Here is a 26,327-nt window from a genome sequence, read left to right on the forward strand (position 1 = left end):
AATATCAGGTGAAACCTTTACCTTTTTAAAATAACCCTATTTTTTAAACCTAAGACAGGACACTTCTCTAGGAATCTATAAGTCCTTTAGCACAAGTGTATGGTTAGCATTTTTTAAATTGCGACCATAGAATTGTACTGGAGGACCTACACATATCTAGAGAAGTACAGAAATATTCTCTCTAGGAATCTCTAGGTCCATTGGAAGTTGAGCACAGTCATGCTAGAGGACCTATAGATCCCTAGAGTGCACATAAATCTGTGCATAATCAAATCTGCAAAACTTAAACTTTCCGTCTGTTGTTCACATTACTCATATATAACAGGATTGACTCATGTGAATAATCAAATCTGCAAAACTTAAACTTGCCGACTGTTGTTCACATTACTCATATATAACAGGATTGACTCTAGTAGTACAAAGGTGATATGCCAAAATCAACAGCAGATTCTGAAATAACATCCTTTGTACAATACTCTTTTAATCAGGAGCTTGATACATACATTTGGCATATTTATACATGTTATTACTTCCTGTTAGTTCTTCTGGAAAGTACTCTTTTTAAAAAAAATCATTTGAATTTTACTATATTTAATATCTACTTAGTAGTGAACACATAAAAATTGCAGCCTGAGTGATATTTTTCTTTACTAATGTATGCATTAGTCAATATGAGCAGAACATAACTTTTCTTTTGGAAAGGATGGGGCTATAAAAGATACGGAATGAAATTTTTATGTTTCCAAGCCCTCTGTGGCTATAAGTGGCAGCGATTAAATCCAACATTTAGAGTTAAGGTTTTCCAGATTTTCCTACTCTTTTTCCTTGGAGATTAAGAATCAACTGATTTCTGTTTGTCGTCCTGAAGTGTGATTAAAATTATCATTTACAATTAACTGGCTTTCAGAAGCTGGGGATGTGTTGAGGCTCATAAGCAGGACACTTGAGAGTCCCAGTGTTTACCAAAGGATCAAGAATGAAAGATTTCCCCTGACTTTCTTCCCCTTGCTGATTACCACTCAACATGTTTTTAAGCTTTCTTGCAGACAGCAAACCTCAGAGGAAATGCTGATGTGAACGCTCTTATTGACGGCTAATGATGCATTATTCTTATATGTCAGTTAGATATTTCCTATGGAAAACAATAAAAGTGCAAAGAATGCCCCAGTTAGTTCAAACTCCTGGAAGCTTTCAATGCCGCATTAATAATCTAACAAACATGAACATTTCTCTCTTGATTCCTACTGTCATCAGCTGCATTGAAATCACAACTAAAGAAGAAAATGAAGTTTCTAATTAAACTGCATAGGGAAAATGTTATGTTATTTATTATACATCAGTCTTTGAATTCTCATCAGACTCTTAAAAATACATCCTAACCATCTAAGGGTATTCATTTAGTCCAGTTGTGCAGTATTCACACTGATAACCTTAATAGAAAAATTGAGGACCACATCAATGCCACAAAAACAAAAACCTACTAAGGAAGAGACCTGTTTTCTGCTCATTGCTTTTCTCAACCATGACAAAATGCAATACAGTGGGCTTCTCATATCCATAGTGCTTTGGTTCCAGGGTGCCACACAGATGAAAATACCACAGAAGGTCAAGTCTCATAGTATTAAATAGTGACAATGTCAATTAAGAAACTTCAGCTATTTCCCAAAAGAGCTGCTGCTTAATACCATCTCTTTCCCTCAAAATCCACAACTGTGAATCCATGAACTGTGGCAAGACTTTCCGATACACACAGACACACACGCGAATGAACATTCATATTGAGTTGAATGTGTAGTTGCAGTGCCTGTGGATATGGTGGTCCCACTGTATTTCAATGGTCTGGAGTGAGGGGGGGATCATGAAGGAACAGGCTTGAATCCAAAAATGTCATTGCAGCAGTACAATGTCCACTGCAAAGCTGAAAATGACTTGTCATGTCATAGGTGGAAGATCTAGTCCAGTGTTTCTGAACCTGGGGGTTGGGACCCCTAGGGTGGTCATGAGGGGGTGTCAGAGGGGTCGCCAAGGACCATCAGAAAACACAGTATTTTCTGTTGGTCATGGGGATTCTATGTGGGAAGTTTGGCCCAATTATATCATTGGTGAGGTTCAGAATGCCCTTTGATTGTGGGTGAACTGTAAATCCCAGCAACTACAACTCCCAAATGACAAAATCAATCCCCTCAAACCCCACCCGTATTCAAATTGGGGTATATCAGGCATTTGTGCCAAATTTGGTCCAGTGAATGAAAATACATCCTGCAAATCAGATATTTACATTACGTTTCATAACAGTAGCAAAATTACAGTTATGAAGTAGCAACGAAAATAACTGTATGATTAGGGGTCACCACAACATGAGGAACCATATTAAGGGGTCATGGCATTAGGAAGTTTGAGAACCACTGTCCTAGTCCAACCTTCGACTGTGCAACTGGTTTATAATACTGCAGATTGAACATTTTAAAAGAACTGCTAAAAATTTAGTATTGGGTCCTTGGCTTGCTCGTGCTTGCTTTCTCTATTAGGTAGGGACAACAAGAACCATGGTTATATCACAAGCATTATGTTCAGGTGGACAAATGTCAGTGTGCTGGAAGAAGCAAAGACCACCAGCATTAAAGCAATACTCCTATGCCATCAACTCCGCTGGACTGGCCATGTTGTCTGAATGCCCGATCACCATCTCCCAAAGTAGTTACTATACTCCCAACTCAAAAACTGAAATGTAATGTTGCTGGGAAGGAAAAGAGATTTAAAGAAGGGCTTAAAGCCAAGCTTAAAAACTGTGGCATAGACACTAAGAACTGGGGAGCCCTGGCCCTTGAGCGCTCTAACTGGAGGTCAGCTGTGACCAGCAGTGCTGCAGAATTCAAAGAGGCATGAATGGAAGGCAAAAGGAAGAAACATGTCAAGAGGAAGGTGCATCAAGCCAACCCTGACTGGGACCGTCTTCCATCTGGAAACCGATGTCCTCACTGCGGAAGAACATGTGAGTCAAGAAAAGGGCTCCACAGCCCCCTGCTGACCCACCACCAAGACATTACACTTGGAGGACCATCATCCTTGGGCTATGAGGGATCGCTTAAGTAAGTAAGTTCAGGTATTATTTATTCATTTTTCTCCCACTTTTCTCCCATGGGTGGGACTCAAAGCAGTGTACAAAGATTTGGGGCTGATCATGCCTCTCTAGGAAGGGAGTTCCAGAGCCGTGGGGCCACCACCGAAAAAGGTCTCTCTTTCATTCCCACCAACTGCACTTGTTCCACTGGGCAAATCAGATTGCAAGTTTCCCTTATTGCATACACAATAGTTAAATATGCCAGAGACATCTTCTGTTCCACTACTGACATGCTGAATCCCTACTTCAACTTCTTTTAAAAATCTAAAGCTATCCCACACTACATCAGAAATTGAAAAACCAGGGAATTTAGAAAGCGCATAGAGAATATATTCAGTCATAGTGCAAAAGAACTGTTCTTTGGAGAATACAATTTAGAAAATTCATGCACTCATACAATGTCCAGTTTTAATTACAATTTTTGAATTGTGTGCATGTGAGCAGTGCTTATTTTAATTTGTTCAAAAGGTTGCATGCAAAATGTGATTCAGAGGATGAACATCATTAAACACTTACTGTGATATGCATGTGACAATTTTTATGGATCCATTTTCTGCATCTTCCTGACAAGTGGCACTGAATATGTTGTTGCACAAAAGGTAAACGCTTACAAACTAAATGTTTCTTATAGTTCCTTGGCTCTTAAGTTCCCCTCCCTGCATAGTGGGTTCCACACTCCTGCATTTCAGATTTTATTTTAAAATTTATTTTGAACTTACAAAGCCAGCCGCAATTTCCTCTTTCTTAGGCCCTCTGGTCACAGGCTATGTCACTGTTTGATTTATGGGTACAAGTTCTCAAGTACTAAAAACAATGGTGAATATCTCATGGTGCCACTGTGCAATCTAGTTCCAGACTATATACAAAAGCAGGAATACAACACATTTTCCATTTGTGTAACTGGTATTGGAAACAGTTGCTGAATTGATTGCACAACTGGTTGCATGTCTAAGGGCAGTAAGAACATGTTTGCTATTACTTGGACAAATGGGGGAAAAAAACAGAACTGTACTGGCATGCTATTTTTCTTTACTGGTGCTATAGACTAAGGCCAATATACTAATCCTTCTCTTTGTTAAACGTTGTGTAAGATTTAGGTCTTCAAAAGTGAAAAACCTCACTAGCACTTGAATATCATTCAACTAAAAGCTAGGAGAGGCTGTTTAGCAGATTGTTTCACCTTAAGGGTCTCCTGAACTAATATTGACTTTTCCCACTAAATAAAATCTTTGTTATTTGTACCCAGAAGACTTGGCAGGAAGCACCAACATAAATCTTGACACGCACATATACACAACTCCCATCTGGAAACAGGCCCAACTCTATGGAGAATATGTACCTAACAAAGGGTGTTTGGGTGCAGTGCCATCTCTATTATGCAGGCCTATTTGTTATTGATGTATCCCAGTATATGTCTTTCCGAAGGCACCCTCTCAGTTTTTCCTTCTTTATAACCTCCTGAAAGAGTTGCAAGTTTTATTAGTATGGGTTGACAATCTTTTTGTACCTGTATCCACTCTCTGCTGGAGTCTTCTCCAGGTGTCCATCCGTTTTCAGGGTAATTTAATCGGGACCTTTCAGAAGACCAGTTGGTGCTGTACTGGGAAGAGGCACTGATTTGGTCGGAATGAATTTCACCAGACTCCATGCCGAGTGGTTCAGCGCACTGGAAATCTGAAAGTAGCAAGGTGTTCAGTAGCACAAACTTTCCAAATTGAAGAACAACTATAACAAAAAGTGATGGCTGCAGCCAACTGAAGATACTGATTAAAATGGCACTAACATTACTTGCTCTTTACTGCATCGATTCTACTCCTAAAAAATACTGCTTAAATACTGTACTTCAGTTTCATCCAGTGAGGCCAAATAGTCTCTTTCTGGCAGTTTTGGTCTAATTCTGATACTGTGTTTTGGAAGTATGCAATATAGTGACAGGTACATTGTAATGTCAGAATAATCAGATAGAACAGTGGTTCACAACCTTTTTTAAAAAAACCAGAGACCACTTTGACCAGGGACTACTCTCCAACATTAGTACCGAAAGGGTTACGAATTAGTTTTTGGTCAACTTTTGATTCAGTTTGGTTATTGGGGTACTGACTCAGAAAATTGCATTGGCTAGGCCACATTTGCTCTAGAAGATATGCCATCCAGTAGTCACCATCCACTCACCCACAGAAAACCATATTTAATAATCTAGAGCTGATGTGGTAGTAGTAATCTTTCATGGGTAATCAGCCTCTCCCCTCCCGACATCCCCATTGCCTAAGCACTATCAGTCAGTTTCGAGAGACCACTTGCTTCTATTGCATGTGGTTTTGAAGCAATGATGTACTAATGGTGAGGCCACAGACCATATTTTTCTTCCTGCAGACCAATGGTGGTCCACAGATCACAGGTTGGGAACAACTGACATAGAATAATTAAACCAGTTCATATTTTGATAATGCTGAAAAAGTAATATTTATTCTTAATGTAGGACTGCTCTAGACTTCTGAGATGTTGACAGTTTTCAACACATCCGAAACATAATTTTCAATTCAAGATTAAAGAACAAAGATACTAATTTATTTTTGTTTCTCACAAACATGAAAACTGCCAATAGCTTTCTCCCTACTGGATAAGATTACAAGAATCTCAGTATAATTTGATTTTTCTCTTGTCATTTTGAGACTCTTGTGTGAACATTACATTTATGCAAAAACATTGTACTCTGTGTAAAAATGATATCTTGTTCTGTGACTTCAAGTTATTTCTCACTAATCTTGCCTTTCTCCTAGCATGGGACCCAAAAGTGGCTTAGAATAAGTAAAAATACAGAAAATACAATGAATAACGCAAACTTAAAAAAAACCCCCAAATAATCTGATCAAAACATTTCAAACAGTTACAACCAAAGCACAGTACAGATAAAAGAACAGAACACCATATTACAAGATCCATTTCCTAGCACCAATTAAAAGCTGAAGGTCTGCATAAAAAGGGTATTTAAATGACTTCTCTATCAAAGTTCTGCTCTGCCTACATTACATTACTTTGAATATGAGCATTTAATATACAAGTATTATTTCTAGATTTAGCCAGGTATGTGAGATCCAGTTCTTTTTGCAGGGTGGGGACTCATGATTATTAACTTTCAATAAATTAAAAGTGGTGCATTTTTATTGTTACAATGGTTAGATAATGGTGATCCCAACTAATAGCCACCTCCTTTTTAGTCCACGTTAGCCCAGTTACTATCATTGGCCACACAACCAACTCACATAACTTTGTGAACTTTAGTTGGCTTTCACTGCACCAGTGTGGATGTTTTATCTTCAGATTTTATGTTATTTTATAATTTTGTTTGATTATGTTTTGTTTAATTTAGTGATGTTAGACTCTAATGTTGTTTTCCTATGTGGGATTTTTCTGGGATTATTATGTTGATACTTGTTTATTCCATGGTGGCATTTAAACTTTCCCTTTGTATGTTGGAATCTGCCCTGAGTCCCCCTGAGGAGATAGGGTGGAATATAAATACAAATTATTATTATTCAAAATACAACAAGATGAGTCCACAGCTGGTTGTTGTATTGTATCACACATCGGACACTTCCTATGTGTCTAGAACTGTGTGATGTATTGGCGAATAATGCATGCAGATCCCAGTAAGGTGGCCTTTTGCAGCTGGCAGATAGTAATTTTGACAGTGCTGATTGTGTTTAAGTGCATGCCAAGGTCTTTAGGCACTGCACCCAGTGTGCCAATCACCACTGGGAACACCTTGACTGGCTTGTGCCACAGTCTTTGCAGTTTGATCTTTAAATCCTCATATCGTGTTAGCTTTTCCAATTGTTTCTCTTCAATCCTGCTGTCACCTGAGATTGCAACATCGACAATCCATACTTTGTTTTTTAACACGATCATGATGTCAGGAGTATTGTGCTCCAAAGCTCTGTCTGTCTGAATTCGGAAGTCCCAGAGTATTATTATTTTTATTATTATTATTATTATTATTATTATTATTATTATTATCATCACCCTTTCCCTTTTTTCAGATTGTAATTGAAGAAAATTCTAATTCTTTCAGCACTATATTCTTTCAGCGATTTCACTGTACCCCCACTGATGCCTAAAAAATAATACAGTGAAAGCAAAAATTTCAATATCACGCCAACATCCAAAATGTTTAGGGTTTTCTCATAACATCCAGCAACATACCCAGTGTACAAAAGGGAAAACAATTAAATATCATTTAAATACAGCAGAGTGCCCGAGGCCTTCATACACTTTTTCTCCTCCAGCTATCAGTCCCTATGACAAGCATTAAATTCAGACAAAAAGGGGGCACTAAATCTAAGTGTAGCAATACATATTAACAAGAGACCTGCTGCGAAATGTTTTAAACATCAGGAAGTAACAGCAATGTGACAAGGGTATGATTAACCTCGCGTTCCCTACAATTTTAATTCTATTTGAAGATTTTTTAAAAGCATTTTTAAAAATATAACCAAATGAGGTTTGGTCATCAACCTCTTTTGAGAGAAAGGATTTCAGAAAGGTTTAGTAACAGACAATCATGAATAAATCAGACTTTTTAAATAATGTAGAACTGTATGGTAAGATATGAAACTGTGAATTACAGTATTGTCCATCACTCTACTTGACATTGAGATAAGCAATGTTTCTTCGATCATAGAGCAGATGAGACAATGTGTAAATAAGAGCAATAAATAACTAACAATTGCAGTTGCTGTATCTAGCAAGTTGTGTCATGTAGTCTAGAGTTGATGAATCTAAACTAAGTCTTAATCCAGTGTTTCTCAACCTGAGGGTCAGGACCTGGGGGGGGGGGGGGTTGCGAGGGAGGTGCCATGGGGGTCGGCAAAGGCCATCAGAAAACACAGTATTTTCTGTTGGTCATGGGGGTTCTGTGTGGGAAGTTTGGCCCAATTCTATCATCGGTGGGGTTCGGAATGCTCTTTGATTGTAGGTGAACTATAAATCCCAGCAACTACAGCTCCCAAATGACAAGGTCTATTTTCCCCAAACTGCACCAGTGTTCACATTTGGGCATATTGAATATTCATGCCAAGTTTGGTCCAGACCCATCGTTGTTTGAGTCCACAGTGCTTTATGGATGTAGGTGAACTACAACTCCAGAATTCAATGCCCACCAAACTCTTCCAGTATTTTCTCTTGGTTATGGGAGTTCTGTGTGCCAAGTTTGGTTCAATTCCATTGCTGGTGGAGTTCAGAATTCTCCTTGATTGTAGGTTAACTATAAGTCCCAGCAACTACAACTCTCAAATGACAACATCGATCCACCCAACCTCACCAGTATTCAAATTTGGGCGTATTGGGTATTTGTGTCAAATTTGGTCCAGTGAATGAAAATAAATCCTTCATATCAGATATTTACATTATAATTCATAACAATAGCAAAATTACAGTTATGAAGAAGAAACAAAAATAATTGGATGATTGGGGGTCACCATAACATGAGGAACTGTATTAAGGGGTTGCAGTATTAAGAAGGTTGAGAACCACTGTCTTAATCTAAAGGACTGAGCAGGCCCAATTGGACTTCTCCATTTGGACAGGTATCACCTTAGACAGCAAGAAGTTTCACTGCAGTAGTAACTTAATGAATATTTCATTCTTTTTGTGCTGTAATTTTAAAATTATATTACTAATTATAGGGGTGTCACTTCACTAAATGGTGGAAAAAAGAATATCACGTGGTTCAAAGTAAAATTTTAATCCAGGTAATTTTTAGCTGAATTGTTTTGAACTAGCTAATAAGTAATAATGTTAATCTTTGTTACATTTTGCATACTCAAAACTTCTTAAAGATTCCCTTGTGCCTTTTTCTGTTGAGGCAGACCTTTTTGAATACTACTACAACTAGGATATATTTATCCTAATGCATATGCATAGGCAGGTGTACACATGCTACCACATCAATTCAGTATAAAGACTGAGAAGGAAAAAGAGTTGTGTGGCACACTTAAAAACTAATTAACGTGTTTTAACATAAGCTTTGGCAGACTTAAGCCAAGTGGGCTTACACTGTAATAAATTGGTTCTTCAATGTGCCATAAGCCTCTCTATTCTTTCTTTCTTTATACATATACTGAAACTGACCGTATGGCTAATGTATGAGCGATTTCAGTGAAAAGCTTAGAAATTATATTGTTGAAGGCTTTCATGGCCAGAATCACTGGGTTGTTGTGAGTTTACTGAGCTGTATGGCTATGTTCCAGAAGCATTCCCTTCTGACGTTTCACCTGCATCTATGGTAGGCATCCTCAGAGGTTGTGAGGTCTGTTAGAAACTAGGAAAATTGTGTTTATATGCCTGTGGAATGTCTAGGGTGGGAGAAAGAACTCTTGTCTTTTTGAGATAGGTATAAATGTTTTAATTGGCCACCTTGATTAGTATTTAATGGCCGGGCAGTTTCAAGGTCTGGCTTTTTACTGCTTGGGAGAAATCTTTGTTGGGAGATTGTTTCTTGTCTGGAATTCCCTTGTTTTTGAGTGTTGTCCTTTATCTACTGTTTTGATTTTAGAATTTTTTAATACTGTTAGCCAGATTTTGTTCATTTTCATGGTTTCTTCCTTTCTGTTGGAATTGTCCACAGGCTTGTGGATTTCAATGGCTTGTCTGTGTAGCCTGACATGGTAGTTGTTAGAGTGTTCCAGCAATTTTTGTGTTCTCAAATAAAATGCTGTGTCCAGGTTGGTTCATCAAGTGCTCTGTTATGGCTGACTTTTCTAGTTGAAGCAACAACTCTAACACCCACCATGCTTCTGGAACATGGCCATACAGCCCGGTAAACTCACAACAACCCAGGTTAGAAATTAGTTTGAATTTGCACAAAACTTACACTAATGACAATGCTCTGTCTTTGCAAGGCTCCTAGCTGCTGCCCATATAACCAGAAAGAATGTATTGTCGAAGGCTTTCATGGCTGGAAACACTGGGTTGTTGTAGGTATTTCGGGCTATATGGCCATGTTCTAGAAGCATTCTCTCCTGACCTTTCACCTGCATATTTGACAGGTATCCTCAGAGGTTGTGAGGTGTGAAAGAATGTATTGTTGAAGGCTTTCATGGCCGGAATCACTGGGCTGTTGTAGGTTTTTTCAGGCTATATGACCATGTTCAGAGGTAGTGAAGTCTGATCCCACCCTGGTAATTCCACAGATATATAAACCCCTTTTCCTAGTTCCAACAGACCTCACTACCTCTGAGGATGCTTGCCATAGATGCAGGTGAAACGTCAGGAGAAAATGCCTCTAGAACATGGCCATATAGCCCAAAAAAAACCTACAATGACCCAGTCTGAAAGAATGTTTGGTCGATTGAACTTCTGGACCAAATATACTGCCTTTTCATTTTTCAGCTTTTTTGGAACTTTGCAATAATCAGATGCTCCAAATAAGCTACAATGGGTATCATTTTAACAGTAGGTCTAGCTAGAATAGACCTATTGAGATTACAAGAATGTCAGTCACATCACATATATCCCATTGCCTGAGCCTGTTTATTGCAGGTTGGCCCAATGTGTTTAGAGGAGAGGTTGTAAACGGTATTTTGGCTTCATAAATCCAAATTGCTCTAGGTCTTGGTTCAGGCTTTACTATTCTGACCTGTTCTCAATTTCCACTGAACTGGGGGAGGTTTTCCACAACCTCCTGACTTCTTAGAGGATAAATCTGAGAGGCAATGCATTTCAGCATTGACAAGCAAAGGTTACCCACTTGAAAAAGAGGCAGACAGACCGATTTACAACAAATGTCAAAGTCCTTATTTAGATAAAGTTTTGTTTAATATTTCATACAGCACCCAGCAGGAGGTGAGCCTTTACGGAGAATGCTCTGTAGGATGGTTAAACACTGACCTTCTGATACACTGTTCTGCAAGACAGTGTAGTTTGCAGAGAATCCTTCCTTTGCTATTGCGCTGTCAGTGTAGAAAACCATTGAAAGGATGCCAGTTGAAGAGCGGATACGACCTGGTGTGTTTTGTCCACAGTATCGGCCTATGTGCGGCCCAACTAAAAGGAAACAAGAAGGCAATGGTTAAGTCTCTGTAACGATACAAGACTGCATACCATAGACCCCTGAAGAGAAGTAAACTGGAGCGGTTCAGCCTTATTAACCAAATACAATTTATTGTTCCACCCCATGACAGCATCATTGTTCTTGAAACAGTCCGACTAAAGATGTTCAAGGATTTTGTTTAGTCTGTATTTTGAAGAACAGCTGGCCCGAAGCTCATTTTCCTGACTGATAAACACATTGGAATGCAGTTATCTTTCAGATATGTACATTTTTCTAAGTATGAAACACAACATGTTGTATTCTTTTTAGCTCTGAAATATCCTTAGATTAATGTAGAAATGGGACAGAAGAGATTCCTGAATGATCACATGTGAAACTGAAATAGCCCAGAATAATAGTGAGCCTTTGTTTCCTATTTTCAGCTACCAATGTACATTTAGGAAAAACAAAAACAACATGTATTTCCAGAGAATGTATTTTTATGATCATGACTGTAATTAATTACACACACAATTACAAACACAATTAAATGTGCTCCAGTAGGAACACTGGTGCCTTGCCGATAACAAACGGGTTATGTATACCGTCCTTTCAAAAATCCAAACTAAGTAAGAACATGTGAATTACATTGAAACAAACAATACATAAAAGAGATAAACTGCACTCTACGACATATCACAGCTTAAAAAACCAATGGGATTTTGGCCGGCATAAATAGAAGTATAGTGTCTAGATCCAGGGAAGTCATGCTACCCCTCTATTCTGCCTTGGTCAGAACACACCTGGAATACTGTGTCTAATTCTGGGCACTGCAATTGAAGGGAGATGTTGACAAGCTGGAATGTGTCCAGCGGAGGGTGACTAAAGTGATCAAGGCCTGGAGAACAAACCCTATGAGGAGTGTCTTAAAGAGCTGGGCATGTTTAGTCTGCAGAAGGAAAGGCTAAGAGGAGACATGATAGCTATGTACAATATGTGAGGGGAAGTCATAGGGAAGAGGAAGCAGGTTTGTTTTCTGCTGCCCTGGAGAACAGGACATAGAATAATGGCTTCAAACTACAGAAAAGGAGATTCCACCTGAACATGACAAAGAACTTCCTGACTGTGAGAGCCGTTCAGCAGTGGAACTCTCTGCCCCAGATTTTGGTGGTGGCTCTTTCTTTGGAAGCTTTTAAACAGAGGCTGGATGGCCATTTGTCTGGGGGGCTTTGAATGAGATTTTCCTGCTTCTTGGCAGGGGGTTGGACTGGGTGGCCCAAGAGGTCTCTTCCAACTCTATGATTCTATGATCCTATGATAACAAGATGTATGCTAAGCAACATAAGAATGTGGTCAAAATGGCAAAAATTATTAATAACAAAGAAGGCACAAGTTAATTTGCTTTTGCCTGAGCCTAATGGAAAAGGAAATATTCTACCACCGCCTCTCTTCTTCGCCTTGCTAAGCTAATTGAATACTTTTGCATTTGAACTTAATTTGCTATAGTGGAGGTAAGCTGATGACAAAGGCAGAAAGTAGGAAGAAGACAAAGAGATACTGGGACATTTGAAAAAAAAGGGACTACTGAGGATTGATTGGAACTGTCCATGTCTATCAGGAGAGTTGATATGAGTATAGGATGAAGGCAGAACAGAACAAAAGTGTAGTCTCCTAAAACAGATAATCAAAATGTATTTAAGAAAAACTTGGAAATGTATTGGATACAAATTTCAAGGGAAATAGTTTAGTCACTATTTTTTCTAGAAATCAGTAGGATTTCAATTAATAATTGATTTTTCACATTGACTTCAACAGGGTATATATAGGGTTGGCTACCTAGCGAGAGACAGATGTACAATCAGTATAATGCCATGACATTTGTTACAATGAGAAGTTGTAATATGCCATTAATTGGAGCTTATATAAAATATGATATGACTTGACTGTATCAACGATCTCTATGTCTATGTAACATTTTTGTATCAGTTTGTAACACTGGTAAGTTAAATACATCATATATGGGTTTCAGGGTCTGTCTAAATATTTGTGTCTAAATACATCATGGGTGGGAATCAATCTGTGCTCCAGGTGTTTTTGGATAACTCCTGGCACTCCTCACCATTAGCTATACTGGCAAATGAAGATGTTGTTGAACTTGAAGGTCAACAACATCTGGAGGTCAACCAATTCCCATTCTTGCATCCTCTAAATAGTGGATGTACCTCCCTAGGATCCTGTATTTTCAAAACCCCATGTTTGCAGGGCAAGTGATCAGGGGTTGTTTAGCAAATTCGGAGACATGCTTGAATGGCTCCAATTGCCCAGCAATCAATGATCTCCCCCTCCACCTTGTCTGTTCCTATTTCCTTCAACAGCTTGAAGCTTGAAGCTTTCCCCTTTTGATCATACTTACTGTAGCTTGTGTCACTAAGGAAATAATTCACACTGAGTATGAAATATTTTATTTCCATTACGATAATATGCCTCAGAAGTATTCACTGAAGATGTATGCCATGTGAAGTTGCCTCTGGAAGTTTAAGAACAACAAATCTTTTGCTAGTAAAAATCCATAACAGGATTGGCTAAAGTTCCTAAGCCTAAGAGCCTCTTACCACAATTTCCATATGGCTAGGAGCCAAACACTACACAGATTCTGTTCCTTCCCAGCTATTTGCTTTTTCATTCTCAAGAGCTAAATCAGCACTTATTGCCTCTCTTCTCTCGGGGGCTTTCCCCATAAGGCTTCTGCCTCATCATAACTTTGACACACACTGTTCCAGTAACCCAGAGGTGAGAGATGGGTTATGTGCTATTGGCATGCAGATACAACTTTATCAGAACTAGTGAGTATAATGGGCCCTTGGAATCTGCTTGGGTTTCATTCCAGGATTTCTTCATGGACCCCTAAATCCAAGCATGTTAAATTTCCATTATATACAGTAGCATAGTAAAATGACATCCTTTATATAAAATTATAAAATCAAGATTCGCTTTGTAGAATTTATTTTTTAAAGGATTTCAAGGTATGTGGAATTCATAGATGCAGAATCCATGGAAACAGAGGATTGATTACATATCCATTGGTGAGGAATGATAGGAGTTGTAGTTCAACAACACCTGGAGGGCCATGCATTCCCTACTGTTGGAGCAATCATTTGGATCTCTAGAAGTTGGATATGAGTAGGAGCGACATGCTCCAGCCACAGGATTGTAAATGCATGTTGTGCGGTAGCACACTGTCTCTCTTCCATCTACCCGTAACTGCCAATCCAGAAAAAAGAACTGCTAAATGTGTTTGAGTTGCGATTACTCAATAAGTACCAGCAGCTCCACTGTGAGACTAAGCATTCTATTAAACACTGTTAAATTAAATAGTAAACAACTTAGTTCACCAAACAGTACCAGGCTTCAAATATCTGCACAGGATAAGCTACTGCAAAATCAATGAAAAGCATCCAACAGCAAGCCTTCAGTCCTAAAAGAAAAATAACAGTGCTATGGCTCTTTCTCTGCCATGGCTCCATTCTCAGGATTTATAGTTTGGTGGAGCTGGAACTCTTTGGCAGATAATTTTAAATACCTCCCATAAATACAATCTATGGTTGTCACCAGGTAGTGGAATGTCAGGAAATGTGGTATCAAAATGTTATAAATGTGTAGTGTGAAACAGTCCATATTGTTGTGATTTCAGAAAGTTCACAGAATTATACTTGGGGAAGGAGAGAGAGCAAACAAACGCATGTGACAAGAACTCAGTGACATTATTACATCAATCTTGAAATGGTGTTGAATTCCATCAGATCTTGATTACCTCAGCAATAACTTCTCATTTAGAAATAATTTCCCCCCAGAAATGTCTATGCTCTACATTTTTCTCCATTTCTAACAATGCTAAGATAGGCTGGACAGATGCCACTGAACATCTTGATAAAAACAGATATTACTACATTGTGTGGAGCAATTGGCTACACTAACAGATCTGCTTTTTCAAGGGGATAATAACAAGAACATGGTTCCAAGGTAGCTTTTGTCTGGAACTGACATTTTTCTTAATCAAGGTACATATGAGAGCTTTCGCATTTGTTGTGTACTATCTGTACATAAAAAACTTAGAAGAGCAAGGAAAGAAACAGGTAATCCCTGAGTTACAAACATCCGATTTACAAACATCTGATTTACAAACAACTCATTGTTAAGAACGGGGGTGAGGAACTGAGATTGAGGTCCCACACCTACCCCAAGCTCTAGGCTTTTCCTAGAGAGGTGGCTACATGGTGCCAGCCCCCAGCCCTTCATTTAAACTAAATGTACATGAAGGCCTGGCTGGATGGTCAGGCCCCTCCGTGTGACAATGATGCGTCAGGAGGTTTGTGTGTGTGTGTGTGTGTGTGTGGGGGGGGGGTATTGTGAGTGTTCAGCCAGGCTGCTTACATAGGTTTTTGGGGTCAATGGGGTGCTGGGAGGTGAGAGTGGGGTGTCATTTTGCTACAAAGCAGGATCAATGTGGGCATTGATCCTCAGGATCGCAGAAGTCCATATCTGGAAAGATCTGGACCTTACATTAAGATGCGGATCTTTCCAGGTGTCAAATTAATCTGGAGTAAACTGGGAAATGCCAGTTTACTCCGGATTAATTCAGGTTTACCTGAGGTGTCATTTGGACACCTCAGTTAAACCTGTGAGAAGTTCAGTGTTTTGGTCATGTCTGGAAGGGTGCTGAGAGAAGGGAAATTTGGAAGGGAAATTCAGTTACATACAACTCTTAGTTAAGAACAGGGGTGAGACAACAGGAAGTGAGAGAAAACTACCCCTCGGAAGGGAAATTCACTCCTAAAAGAGTTAGCATGGGAAAAGATGTCTCAACTGAAGCTTTATCACCAGTCCTTGTTTCCACGGCAGCCCAACATTTTCAAAATCCATTTATCACAGGGACAGAAAGTGAGGTGAAATCTTCTGAACAGGGGTACAGACAACAAAAGAAACACCACAAGGGGGTTAATCCTCCCATGTGCTATCAAAAACTTTAAAAAGTACCTGTCCCGGCTTACATACAAATTCAACCTAAGAACAAACCTACAAATGTTATCTTGTCCGTAACTTGGGGACTGCTTGTACTCAAGAATCTAGGATAGGGTATGGCACTCTCTTTGAGAAACCAATGTCAACTAAGAGTTTCAACATTGAACAATGACTCTGGAGATTAGGGTTGGAATCCTGGCTTGGCCATTAAACTCATTAGGTGACTTTTGCCAAGTCACATTTTCTCAGCCTCAGAGAAAGGGAAAAGCAAATCCGCCTCAAACAAATCTTCCTAAGAAAACCCCATGATGGGTTCTCCTTGGAATTGCCATAGGTCAGAAACAAACTGAAGGCACACAAAACAACAACAAGGCACTCTCTTTATTGAATAGCCTCGTATGGCTTACCTACCGGCCCTGAAAGGGCCTGGCAGCTTTTACCACAGGAAGCTCTTCGTTTGTAGCTTCCGTTTCCCTAATTCTTCATAACATCCTCTGTCAAGTTTAATGTTTAGTCAGGCATCCAACTAGTCAATATCCACCCTTCTCCTCTCATTGTCTTTCCTTCTACAGTCCGATGGGAAATCTGCCCTTGCTCCTTTCCATCAGTTCCTTGATAACTGTTACCACTGGCATTAAGGAAGAGGACAAAGGAACTCACTGAACGCTATACTGTAGTACGTATTGTAAACCAGTTTCTCAATCCAAATCCTCATTTCCTGCAGACAGGAAGCAACTTGTTTTAAGCAAATTCACACTTTTAAGATCCAGTGAGACTTGTGAGTTTATAATTTTTTAAAGACATTTGTACTTGATAATTTAAAATGTCAGTATTCTGAATATTGCTGCTAGAAATCACAGCTGAGTCCTCATATCTAGCTGTGTCAATTCAGAAGCCAAAAGCTTTGCAGACGATGATATAAAGTACTATTGGATTTTCTTACAGAACATGTAAGAGTTTGCCTGCTGAGCTAATGCAGTATTGATCTGATCTGAACTGGATGAAACAGAGGTTTTTAGTCTTTCCATATAAATACAGAGCATACTTAAACTTCTCTCTTTTTATTTTCAATTTCAGGCTAACAAAGCTGCGAATGACAATAAATTACTTAATAATGTGTAAAAGGCAACCACATTAAATGGCTCACTGTGGAGAAAATATCTTGACCAATAATTTATGAGATTATATCTTTACCTGCTTAGCTAAAATGTGTCAGACTTCTTTTCCTTTTTGGGGGGGGGGGGGGGGGGAGAGGCTCCTATTAATCTTTCTTTGCCTTGTAATTTGTGAGCTAAGGGTCAAATGGATTTCAGCACAGAAAATCTATTCTTAGCTGTTTAAATTGGAATTATAGAATTGCTAAGATCCTTTTGAAGTTATTGCGAGACATGATTTTGGTCTTATCCTGAGAGCACCAGTTCTGAGACTATGAGATTTAGAGAATATAAATTTCCATTTAGAAAGAAAGAAAGTACAAATGCTCTTTGTTCACAGACCATTGTAATGGTCTAAAAAGCTGAGCAGGGTCAGCTCTGGTTAGTCTCTGGATGGGAGGCTGCCAAAAATGCCCCACCTGCAGCCAAGCAAACCCCATAAAGGAGTCAGACTTGGTTGGGGTCGGCTGGTTTGCTGGACTCCCACAACAGTCCCTATACATTTCATAAAATGGGAACTACCCTTGGGGTTTGATTGAGGATTCTCACTCTTTAAAAACCCCGTGGTTTGGGAGACAGCACTCTCAGGATGGCCTTCCAACTATAATCAGGTGCAGCCAAAGAATTTTGGTTGCCTTTCGGGATCCTTGGTGCACCAGCCAATCCCTCTGCGATGCCAGAAATACAGCAACATTAGAAAATGTTGACCATTCCCGCTATCTTAGCAGCCACCTCTCCACAAAAGTCAACATTGGCACTGAAATACAACACCGACTGAGCTCTGCGAGTGCAGCATTTTTCCGAATGAAGCAGAGAGAGTTTGAGGACTGGGACATCTGTAGGGATACCAAGGATTGTCCTCCCAATCCTGTTATATGCCTGTGAAACATGGACTGCCTACAGACGTCACACTCAACTCCTGGAACAATTCCCTCAGTGCTGTCTCTGAAAAATCTTGCAAATCTCTTGGGAAGACAGGTGGAAAAATGTCAGCTGGAAGACGCAAAAACCACCAGCATTGAAGTGATGCTCCTACACCATCAACTCTGCTGGACTGGCCACATTGTCCAAATGCCTGATCACCATCTCTGAAAGCAGTTATCAAATCAAAATCAAAATATTTATTTCGGTCATTGACCAGCACAGGAAATAGTGTCACATTTCCAGACAAACCTGGCATGTTTGGTACATTAAAAATATAAATATAACTACTAAAAACACAATATGGGTGAGGGAGCAGAAGGGGGAACAGGGTAAAAACATACAATGCCCAGATCCATCACCAAATTGTAGATTCAGGGAAGAAGATTACTGGACACACAGTTGACTTTTGGAACTAGTCATTCCCTGGCGGATTTTGTATGCTGCTGCACAGAACTTTGCGACATTGTAGGTTGTAGCTGAATTAGTATCTGCAAGTAGCAGGGAGGTATAAAATTGTCCTGACTGGCCTGGGTGCTTGTCTATCAGAGGTAAGATAAGCCTGGCACGGATATCCCTGTAGAACGGGCACTGAAGGAGCACATGTTCTATTGTTTCTACATGACCCGAGTCACAGGGGCAGAGCCTCTCTGGGAAAGGGATCTTCCGGTAGCGGCCTTCGAGTACAGCTGATGGGAGAGCGTGGCATCGGGCCAGGGTGAAAGCCCTTCGATGAATAGGAACCTCTAAGTATGTTAAATATGCCATAGGGGAGGCAAGGTATCTGCTGTCTTCACTGATAAGGAAGCTTGGAGCCGAGGCCAGATCTAGTTGGCGCTCTGTGTCTGTGATATGTTGTTTAATAAGTGCTTTGGCTTGATTGTAATCCATAGCTAATAGTAGACCTGGAGAAAATCCCAACGAGGAGATTTTGGATGCTACTGCCTGCTTCCATGTGGATTGGAAGTCATCCTCCATGGTTAGTGGGGCAAGGCCAAGGGGTGCACGGGACAGCTGAAAGCAGTTAGTATACTCTCAATTTAAGAATGGAAAATGTAATGTTGGTGGACAGGAAAAGAGATTTAAAGATGGGCTTAAAGCCACCCTTAAAAACTGTGGCATAGACACCGAGAACTGGGAAGCCCTGGTTCTTGAGCACTCTACCTGGAGGTTAGCTGTGACCAGCAGTGCTGCAGAATTTGAAGATGCACAAATGGAGGGTAAAAGAAAAAAAAAGGGCCCAAGATGAAGGCGTGTCAAGCCAACTCTGACTGGGACCGTCTTCCACTTGGAAACTAATGTCCTCACTGTGGGAGAACATGTGGATCAAGAATAGGGCCCCACAGCCACCTCCAAGACACTTCACTTGGAGGACCATCATCCTCGAGCTACGAGGAATCACCTAAGTAAGTAAGTAAGTAAATAAGTAAGTAAGTATGCATGTCCTTGGAGGTGATCAGAGGGAGTGACAACTGGCTCAAGGACAAGTTCACTAGGTGGCCATTAACCCATGAGTTACATTTTATGTGTTTACAGATTTTCCCTTTACAGGTTATTATGAGTTCTATCACTTAATGGATCAGAAAATGGACCTTTAGATCCATTTTCTTGTCTCTGGTCTCTTTATTTCATGGTGGGAGTTCAAACCAGGTGCCTGTAGAAGGAACTAGCAAAACCACTTCTGAGTTTCCCTTCCTAAGAAAATCCTATGAAATTCGTAGAGTGGGCATAAGCTGACAGGCAACTTGAAGGTAGATACACAAGAGGTTAAAATCTAAACAAGAAGACGTATATAGCAGGAAAAGGTAATATTTGCATTTATTCAGTATTTCAATTGATTTTATTGATTATTAGTAAACTCAGAAGATGCAGCAAACCAAGATAAGTGCTATTGACTTCAGTGGTAAATCAGACACATGCTTACATTTCCTACTAAAATCAATGGGGTTCAGAATAGTTTAGAATTTCATATTCCTACATGAATATATAATTCCGCATCACCATTTAAAAAGTGAAACAGCACTATATTTGTTTATAAGCTAAAACCTTTGTGTGAAGGTCAGTCACACCTATGGTTGGCATCACTATTAGCGGCTCAGCCAAAGACAAGCACCATTTACTTCAGTGAGAAATTATGTACTCATCTCTTGTACAGACATCAGGGAGGTTTAAGATTGCTTAGGGACTAGTTGCTTAGGGGTCATTGTAAGTTGAGGGTCACCATATGCTGAAGTCAACATGACTGCAATTATCAACAACAACAGTTCCTCCAGTGTAAGTATATAAGTCTGTATGAGTAAAGGCAGTTCACTCCCTTCTTTGAGCAAAAAAGCACTCCACACACAAGGAAAAAACCCTCTGTGAAGAAAATTGGAAACTCCTTCATGAATACGACTGTGGCTCTTGCCTATGGTATTCCAAAAAATAAATTTCTAGCCTGACACTTAGCTTTATTCACTTAGTATCTTGCTTTGACATGGGTGAGTCAGAGCTCAGTGGCTGGAGCTTAAATGTTTTCCTTGCTTCCCATGGCAATATCATGACATTGGAGGATCAAATAAGTAATATTCGAGAATTAAACTGAATATAGAATAATGTGAAATAAAGTCCATTTTTGCAAAATATGTCTCTAAGATCATGGCTTATTAAGGACTATTAAAAGACCATATCTAAACATGGCTACTTTGAATCGCTGTGAATCAGCCCTTTTAGCTTTGTTTTTATATTAGCTATGAAACTTAACAGGTAAAAATAAGCTTATCTACATGCTTTGCTATTTCTTCAGCTTTTTTAATGCTCAAAAGAAAGATGGAAGACTTCTCTTGGTTAAAAGGAAACCCATACATATATACATGTATGTGCATGCACATATACACTCTGGAATAAAGATGTGCAGAGAAATCATTGCAATTGCTTATAATACTGATGACAGCAGTAACGCTTTGCCTGCAATCCTCAAATGATATGTAAAGTTTCTTAAAGCGCCTTTTGAGCTTCCCTTAGGCATTCCATAGGTTAAGCTTCAGAGAAATGTTGTTTGATGAATATGTGTAATTCATCACATCAGTCCTGCATGATTTGGAGCAAGCCATTTTTCTGAAAAGCATCAATGGTTTGCGCTTTCAAGCTGGCTGTTTTTATGTATACTTTATTTTGCCTTAGGCTTCAGCATTTCTGCACACCAAATCACACATTTATAACTTTTTTTGCTTAACTATTGACTGATGCCACATTGAACTCCCTTCTTATTCCCTTCCAGTTGTTTGCAATCGCTATAGTATTTTTTCCCCACTGGATTTTCAACCAAATGAATAGTGTGGATAATAGTATGGTCTTTCCAGGTGGCTTCTCTTTGCTTATTGAGTCTTTCAGTGGTTCCCAACCTTCGGGCCTCCAGGTGTTTTGGACTTCAGCTCCCACAGTTTCTAACAGCTGGTAAGCTGGCTGTGATTTCTGGGGGCCCATCCAGACAGTACCTTTATCCCAGGAGCTCCCGCAGCAATGAGCAGGGTGGTCAGACACTGTTCTCTGTAAACCCGGAAGTAATTACAACAAAAGGCCAAAACCACAATATTTCCAGGTGCGGGAATATTGCGGTTTTTAGCGAATATCCAGATCTTTGCATGTCTGTATGCCCCTGCAATAGGAAATCATGGGTGTGACGGTGCGAGTGGTGCCACCTGTGTGTAGAACTTTAAAGTGCAAAGGTTTAAACTGTATAACATTCCCATACTTGCTTAGTTTGTAAATGTATTGTTGGATTGATTGGTTATTTATAGCTTTCAATCAATGTTGTTTGCACCAGTTATATTGCTTCCTCAGCTCAATTGCTTGGCTCCACCTCTTCCTGGAGGAGGGCAGAGGTTTTCCTTTTCTACCATCAAACTTTCTATCAGATAGACATGAGAAAGAGACTTGGCTCTAAAGCCCTTAATTAAGTTATCTCTCATCACCAATTCTAAGGTTGTTATCCTTGGGACTCATACTTCATGTCCAGATCACCCTGGACAATGTTGAGGAGACCCAAGCACCTTCAAACCCGTCCTTTGGCATCAAAAGGAAGACTCTGTGCCTTCAACATAGGCCATTGAACTGGAGGTTGTGTTTGTTCCGACCTTCACAGCCATTGAGAAAAGAGGGAACAGGAAAGGTTTCTCAGCTGTGAAATCTCCTTGGACCCAAGACAACCAGAGACTGTAATGTATATTTCCTTTACCCCCTTTGAAACTTCCAGTTTATTGCCTTAAAGGGATAACTCTTTGTCAACAATAAAACCTATTTTGAGTTATCTACAGTGTTTTGGTCCTTGGGAGTTCCAGTTCTCTAAAGGAAGGCAAGAAGCAAAGATGTCACGTCTATGTCTCTTTCACTAAGAGTTATAGCACCCAAGCGCGACATCATAATGGGATTTTTTTATCTAATTTTGTTCCCATGGGTTAGAGGCTTGTTCCTGATTGGTCAGTTCCTAAAAAAGATGGTGACACTTGAGTAGAAGGCAAAAACTTTGTTTGTGTGCCAGAAACTTCATGAAAAGTGTGGAGGACACAGTTTCTCTGTTCTGCACATAGAACAGAACTTCTGGAACTATGCAGATATGCCGATATGTGGCTATCTGCATGTCCACATCCTGTGAGGTTTTAAAATAAAACTGCCAGTTTCCGGCAGAAGTCCTGTGGTGGCCATCTTGGAAGCCTCTAAATCTCGGAGCAAAACATGAAGTCTGGACAACGGAGGCAGCAATCCCAGGACCAACAGGTCTGTATGTGGACTTCTCTTGAAGTCCCAGGATTTTTTGCCCCTCACTAAAGCCCATCATTAAGTGCTGTCTGGAAGCACCCTGGGAGTTGAAGTCCAAAACACTCGGAGAGGTTGGGAACCACCCAACATAGTTACTCCCTCTATTCTGTAATAGTTGCTCTACTGATTTCAGCACAATCATTTGAATAGAAAAAATATTCTGTTGAAGCCTTTCATGGCTGGAATCACTGGGTTGTTGTGAGTTTTTTGGGCTTTATGGCCATGTTCCAGAAGCATTCTCTCCTGATATTTTGCCTGCATCTATGGTAGGCATCTTGGAATTCCCCTGTTTTTAGAGTTATTAAATAACTCTATAATCATAACAGTAAATAAAGAACAACACTCAAAAACTGGGGAATTCCAGACAAGAAACTATCAGGGTCAGCTAATCACCTCCCAACAAAAGAGTTTCCCAGGCAGTAAGAAGCCATACCTTGAAACTGTTAGGCCTTTAAATAGTAATCAAGGTGGCCAGTTGAAACATTCACACCTACCTCTCTCACCCTGGACATTCCACAGATATATAACCCCATTATCCTAGTTTCCAACAGACCTCACAACATTTGAGGATGCTTGCCATAAGCAAAATGTCAGGAGAGAATGCCTCTAGAACATGGCCATACAGCCCTGAATACTCACAACAACCCAGGAAAATATATTCCATTAAAACATCTTTTAATATGAAATATTAAATAATGCGTACATGTGTTTTGTGAAGTCTCACATCCTGAGAAATATGCCAGGTGGTAATAAAATACAAATTTTAAACACAACAGTTCTGATTTTTATTATTAAAACAAAAGATACTTTTAATCCAAAGACACATTGGGGGAACGCTAATACTTGCTTATAATAGCTTCCGTTCACTCATTTTTTTTGAACCAGAAAATTACTACCATAGTGGCAATAACCTTGACACTAATCTCTTTGAGATATTTCAAATAATTTGGCTGACTGGTCTTTTTCTCCACACATGAGTTGAAATAAAAATTTCCACAGGAATTCACACTCGAAAGCATTTTGCTGTGGAGAAAAGCCTATTATTAAATTTAAAGTCATCGTTATACTACTGCTCCAAGGCTGTTGTAATGGACAGGTTAAATATTAGATAGTCTTCAAGTCATTCTTTTGTTTGCTTCTTTGTTACTAAAAGGGATTTCGGAGAAACATGATGAAGCTATTTAATCTCAAAAACAAACACATGAAAACTTGAGAACTAGATTGCTATTTACTTTCAAAGGTCTAAAGCTTCTGTTAATAAGATACTTTCTCAACAATGCATAAGCAAATCCTTGTTAAAATCTGCCAGGGAACAGCACATCTTTTAAACATGATTGAAAGAAGTTCTCCCAAGCTAACAATTTTCAGCCAAAAAGAGCCCAACCAAGATTAAATATAGATGAAAACAATAGTTTCTATGAGAATGAGCCAACTTATATCTTGCAAAGAATAAATAAAGGCAGAACTGTAGATTCTATTCATGCAGACTAAGAGGGGAGAAGAGATATGGTGCATTTGTTGTGGTTTTTTAGTTATTTCTGATATTGTGAAAGCTAGCAATTATACAGATGATTTTTAGTATCATATATATAAATGTATAGGTAAAGGATTCCCCTTGACATTAAGTCTAGTTGAGTCTGACTCTGGGGGTTGGTGCTCATCTCCATTTCTAAGCCGAAGAGCCGGCATTGTCCGTAAATGTCTCCAAGGCCATGTGGTTGGAATGACTGCAGGGAGTGTTGTTATTTTCCCACTGAAGCAGTACCTATTGATCTATTTGCATGTTTTTGAACTGCTAAGTTGACAGAAGCTGGAGCTAACAGTGGGAGCTCATCCCTATCCTGCAGATTTGAACTGGTGACCTTCTAGTCGACAAGTTCTACAGCTCAGCGATTTAACCCGCTGCACTACTGCAGCCCCATGTATATGGAAAATAGAAAAACATGAGTTAAAATCTACTTTTTTAAACTTGCCTTTACACTTCCCTATTAATCTCTAGGGAAGCTTTTCACAGAGTTGCCCTGGAGGTCTTAGAGACTCCCTGAGATAATAATCATATCCATGAATAATCCTGATTTCTTAAATTGTATATTCCTGCATGGCATTGGCCAGGTATTGGATTAGGTGGTCCAACTATGATCCTAACTCTAATTTATGAAGACCCCACCATAGGTTTTTCTACTTTGTCATAACTTGCACCATCACTTGCAACTCCTTTTTCTAAAAGTTCCTAAAGGACTTTTAGAAAACCAAACAAGCCTTCATTAATCAAATAATCAGGTTGGTTAGCTGGTTGCTTTTTATATCATTCCCTTGCAATGAACTACATGAAAAGCAGCTCACAGCAAACACTAACTTGTCAAAATCCAATTGAACATAACATAACAGGAGCTTCAACACAACAGACATTGGATAAATGCATTACTGTCACATAATTAAGCCTTCATACATCAATCAAAATTCATGCACCAAGAGAGAAGAATCCCTCTTTCCTATAACCCAAGAAGCTATGGGAGACTGAGCTGGGAAGGGATATTTCGTACTTTAGACTAAAGATCCCCGAGTACGCAAAATGTGCTTGGCTAATTCTGTAGAGGAACAGGGGTCCTCTCCGTGCACACTGTGCTACGTTCTCTTCCTTAAGCCTTGTAGCCACTAATGCTGGTCAAAAAACAGCGAGGTCACCATATTTGTTGAATAAATTTCAAACAGTTGAGATCTCCAAAGAAAGCCTCTCCACTATTTTCTGAGGCAGTCTATATCTACTGGCAAACAATTCTTACCATCAAGAAGTTCTTCCTAATGCTTAGGTGGAATCCCTTTTCTTGTAATTTGAATTCACTGGTTCATGTTCGGGTCTCTTGAAGGCATAAAAGACCAGAACATCACTTGTAGATGGTGCTATTTATGAAGCAAAACACTACTCCTATCTTTCTACAACAGAAAGTAAAGATGGAAGCAGCTGGTGCTATATTTAGAATCATAGAGTTGGCAGAGACCTCGAGGGCCATCCAGTCCAACCCCCTGCCAAGAAGTAGGAGAATCGCATTCAAAGCACCCCTGAGAGATGGCCATCCAGCCTCTGTTTAAAAGCTTCCAAAGAAGAAGCCTCCACCAAACTCCTGGGCAGAGAGTTCTACTGCTGAACAGCTCTCACTGTTCTTCCTAATGTTCAGATGGAATCTCCTTTCTTGTAGCTTGAAGCCATTGTTCAATGTCCTAGTCTCCAGGGAAGCAGAAAACAACCTTGCTCCCTTCTCCCTGTGATTTCCTCTCACATAGTCAT

The 26,327-nt window shown here is 39.6% G+C and overlaps 1 protein-coding gene across 2 annotated transcripts in view; it reads right to left on the reverse strand.

Annotated features, from left to right (window-relative positions):
- NRP1 (neuropilin 1) overlaps window positions 1-26,327 on the reverse strand; it is a 170,137-nt gene that overhangs the window by 69,155 nt on the left and 74,655 nt on the right. For both annotated transcript variants that reach the window (XM_060782510.2, XM_060782512.2), the window contains exons 5-6: window positions 11,009-11,164; window positions 4,629-4,795 (exon numbers count right to left, since the gene is read on the reverse strand). In XM_060782510.2, coding sequence (XP_060638493.2) covers window positions 4,629-4,795; window positions 11,009-11,164 — 323 coding nt within the window. The remainder of the gene's footprint in view (window positions 1-4,628; window positions 4,796-11,008; window positions 11,165-26,327) is intronic.

Source organism: Anolis sagrei, chromosome 6 (assembly GCF_037176765.1).
Source record: "Anolis sagrei isolate rAnoSag1 chromosome 6, rAnoSag1.mat, whole genome shotgun sequence".
In the NCBI taxonomy this organism is placed as follows: Eukaryota; Metazoa; Chordata; class Lepidosauria; order Squamata; family Dactyloidae; genus Anolis; species Anolis sagrei.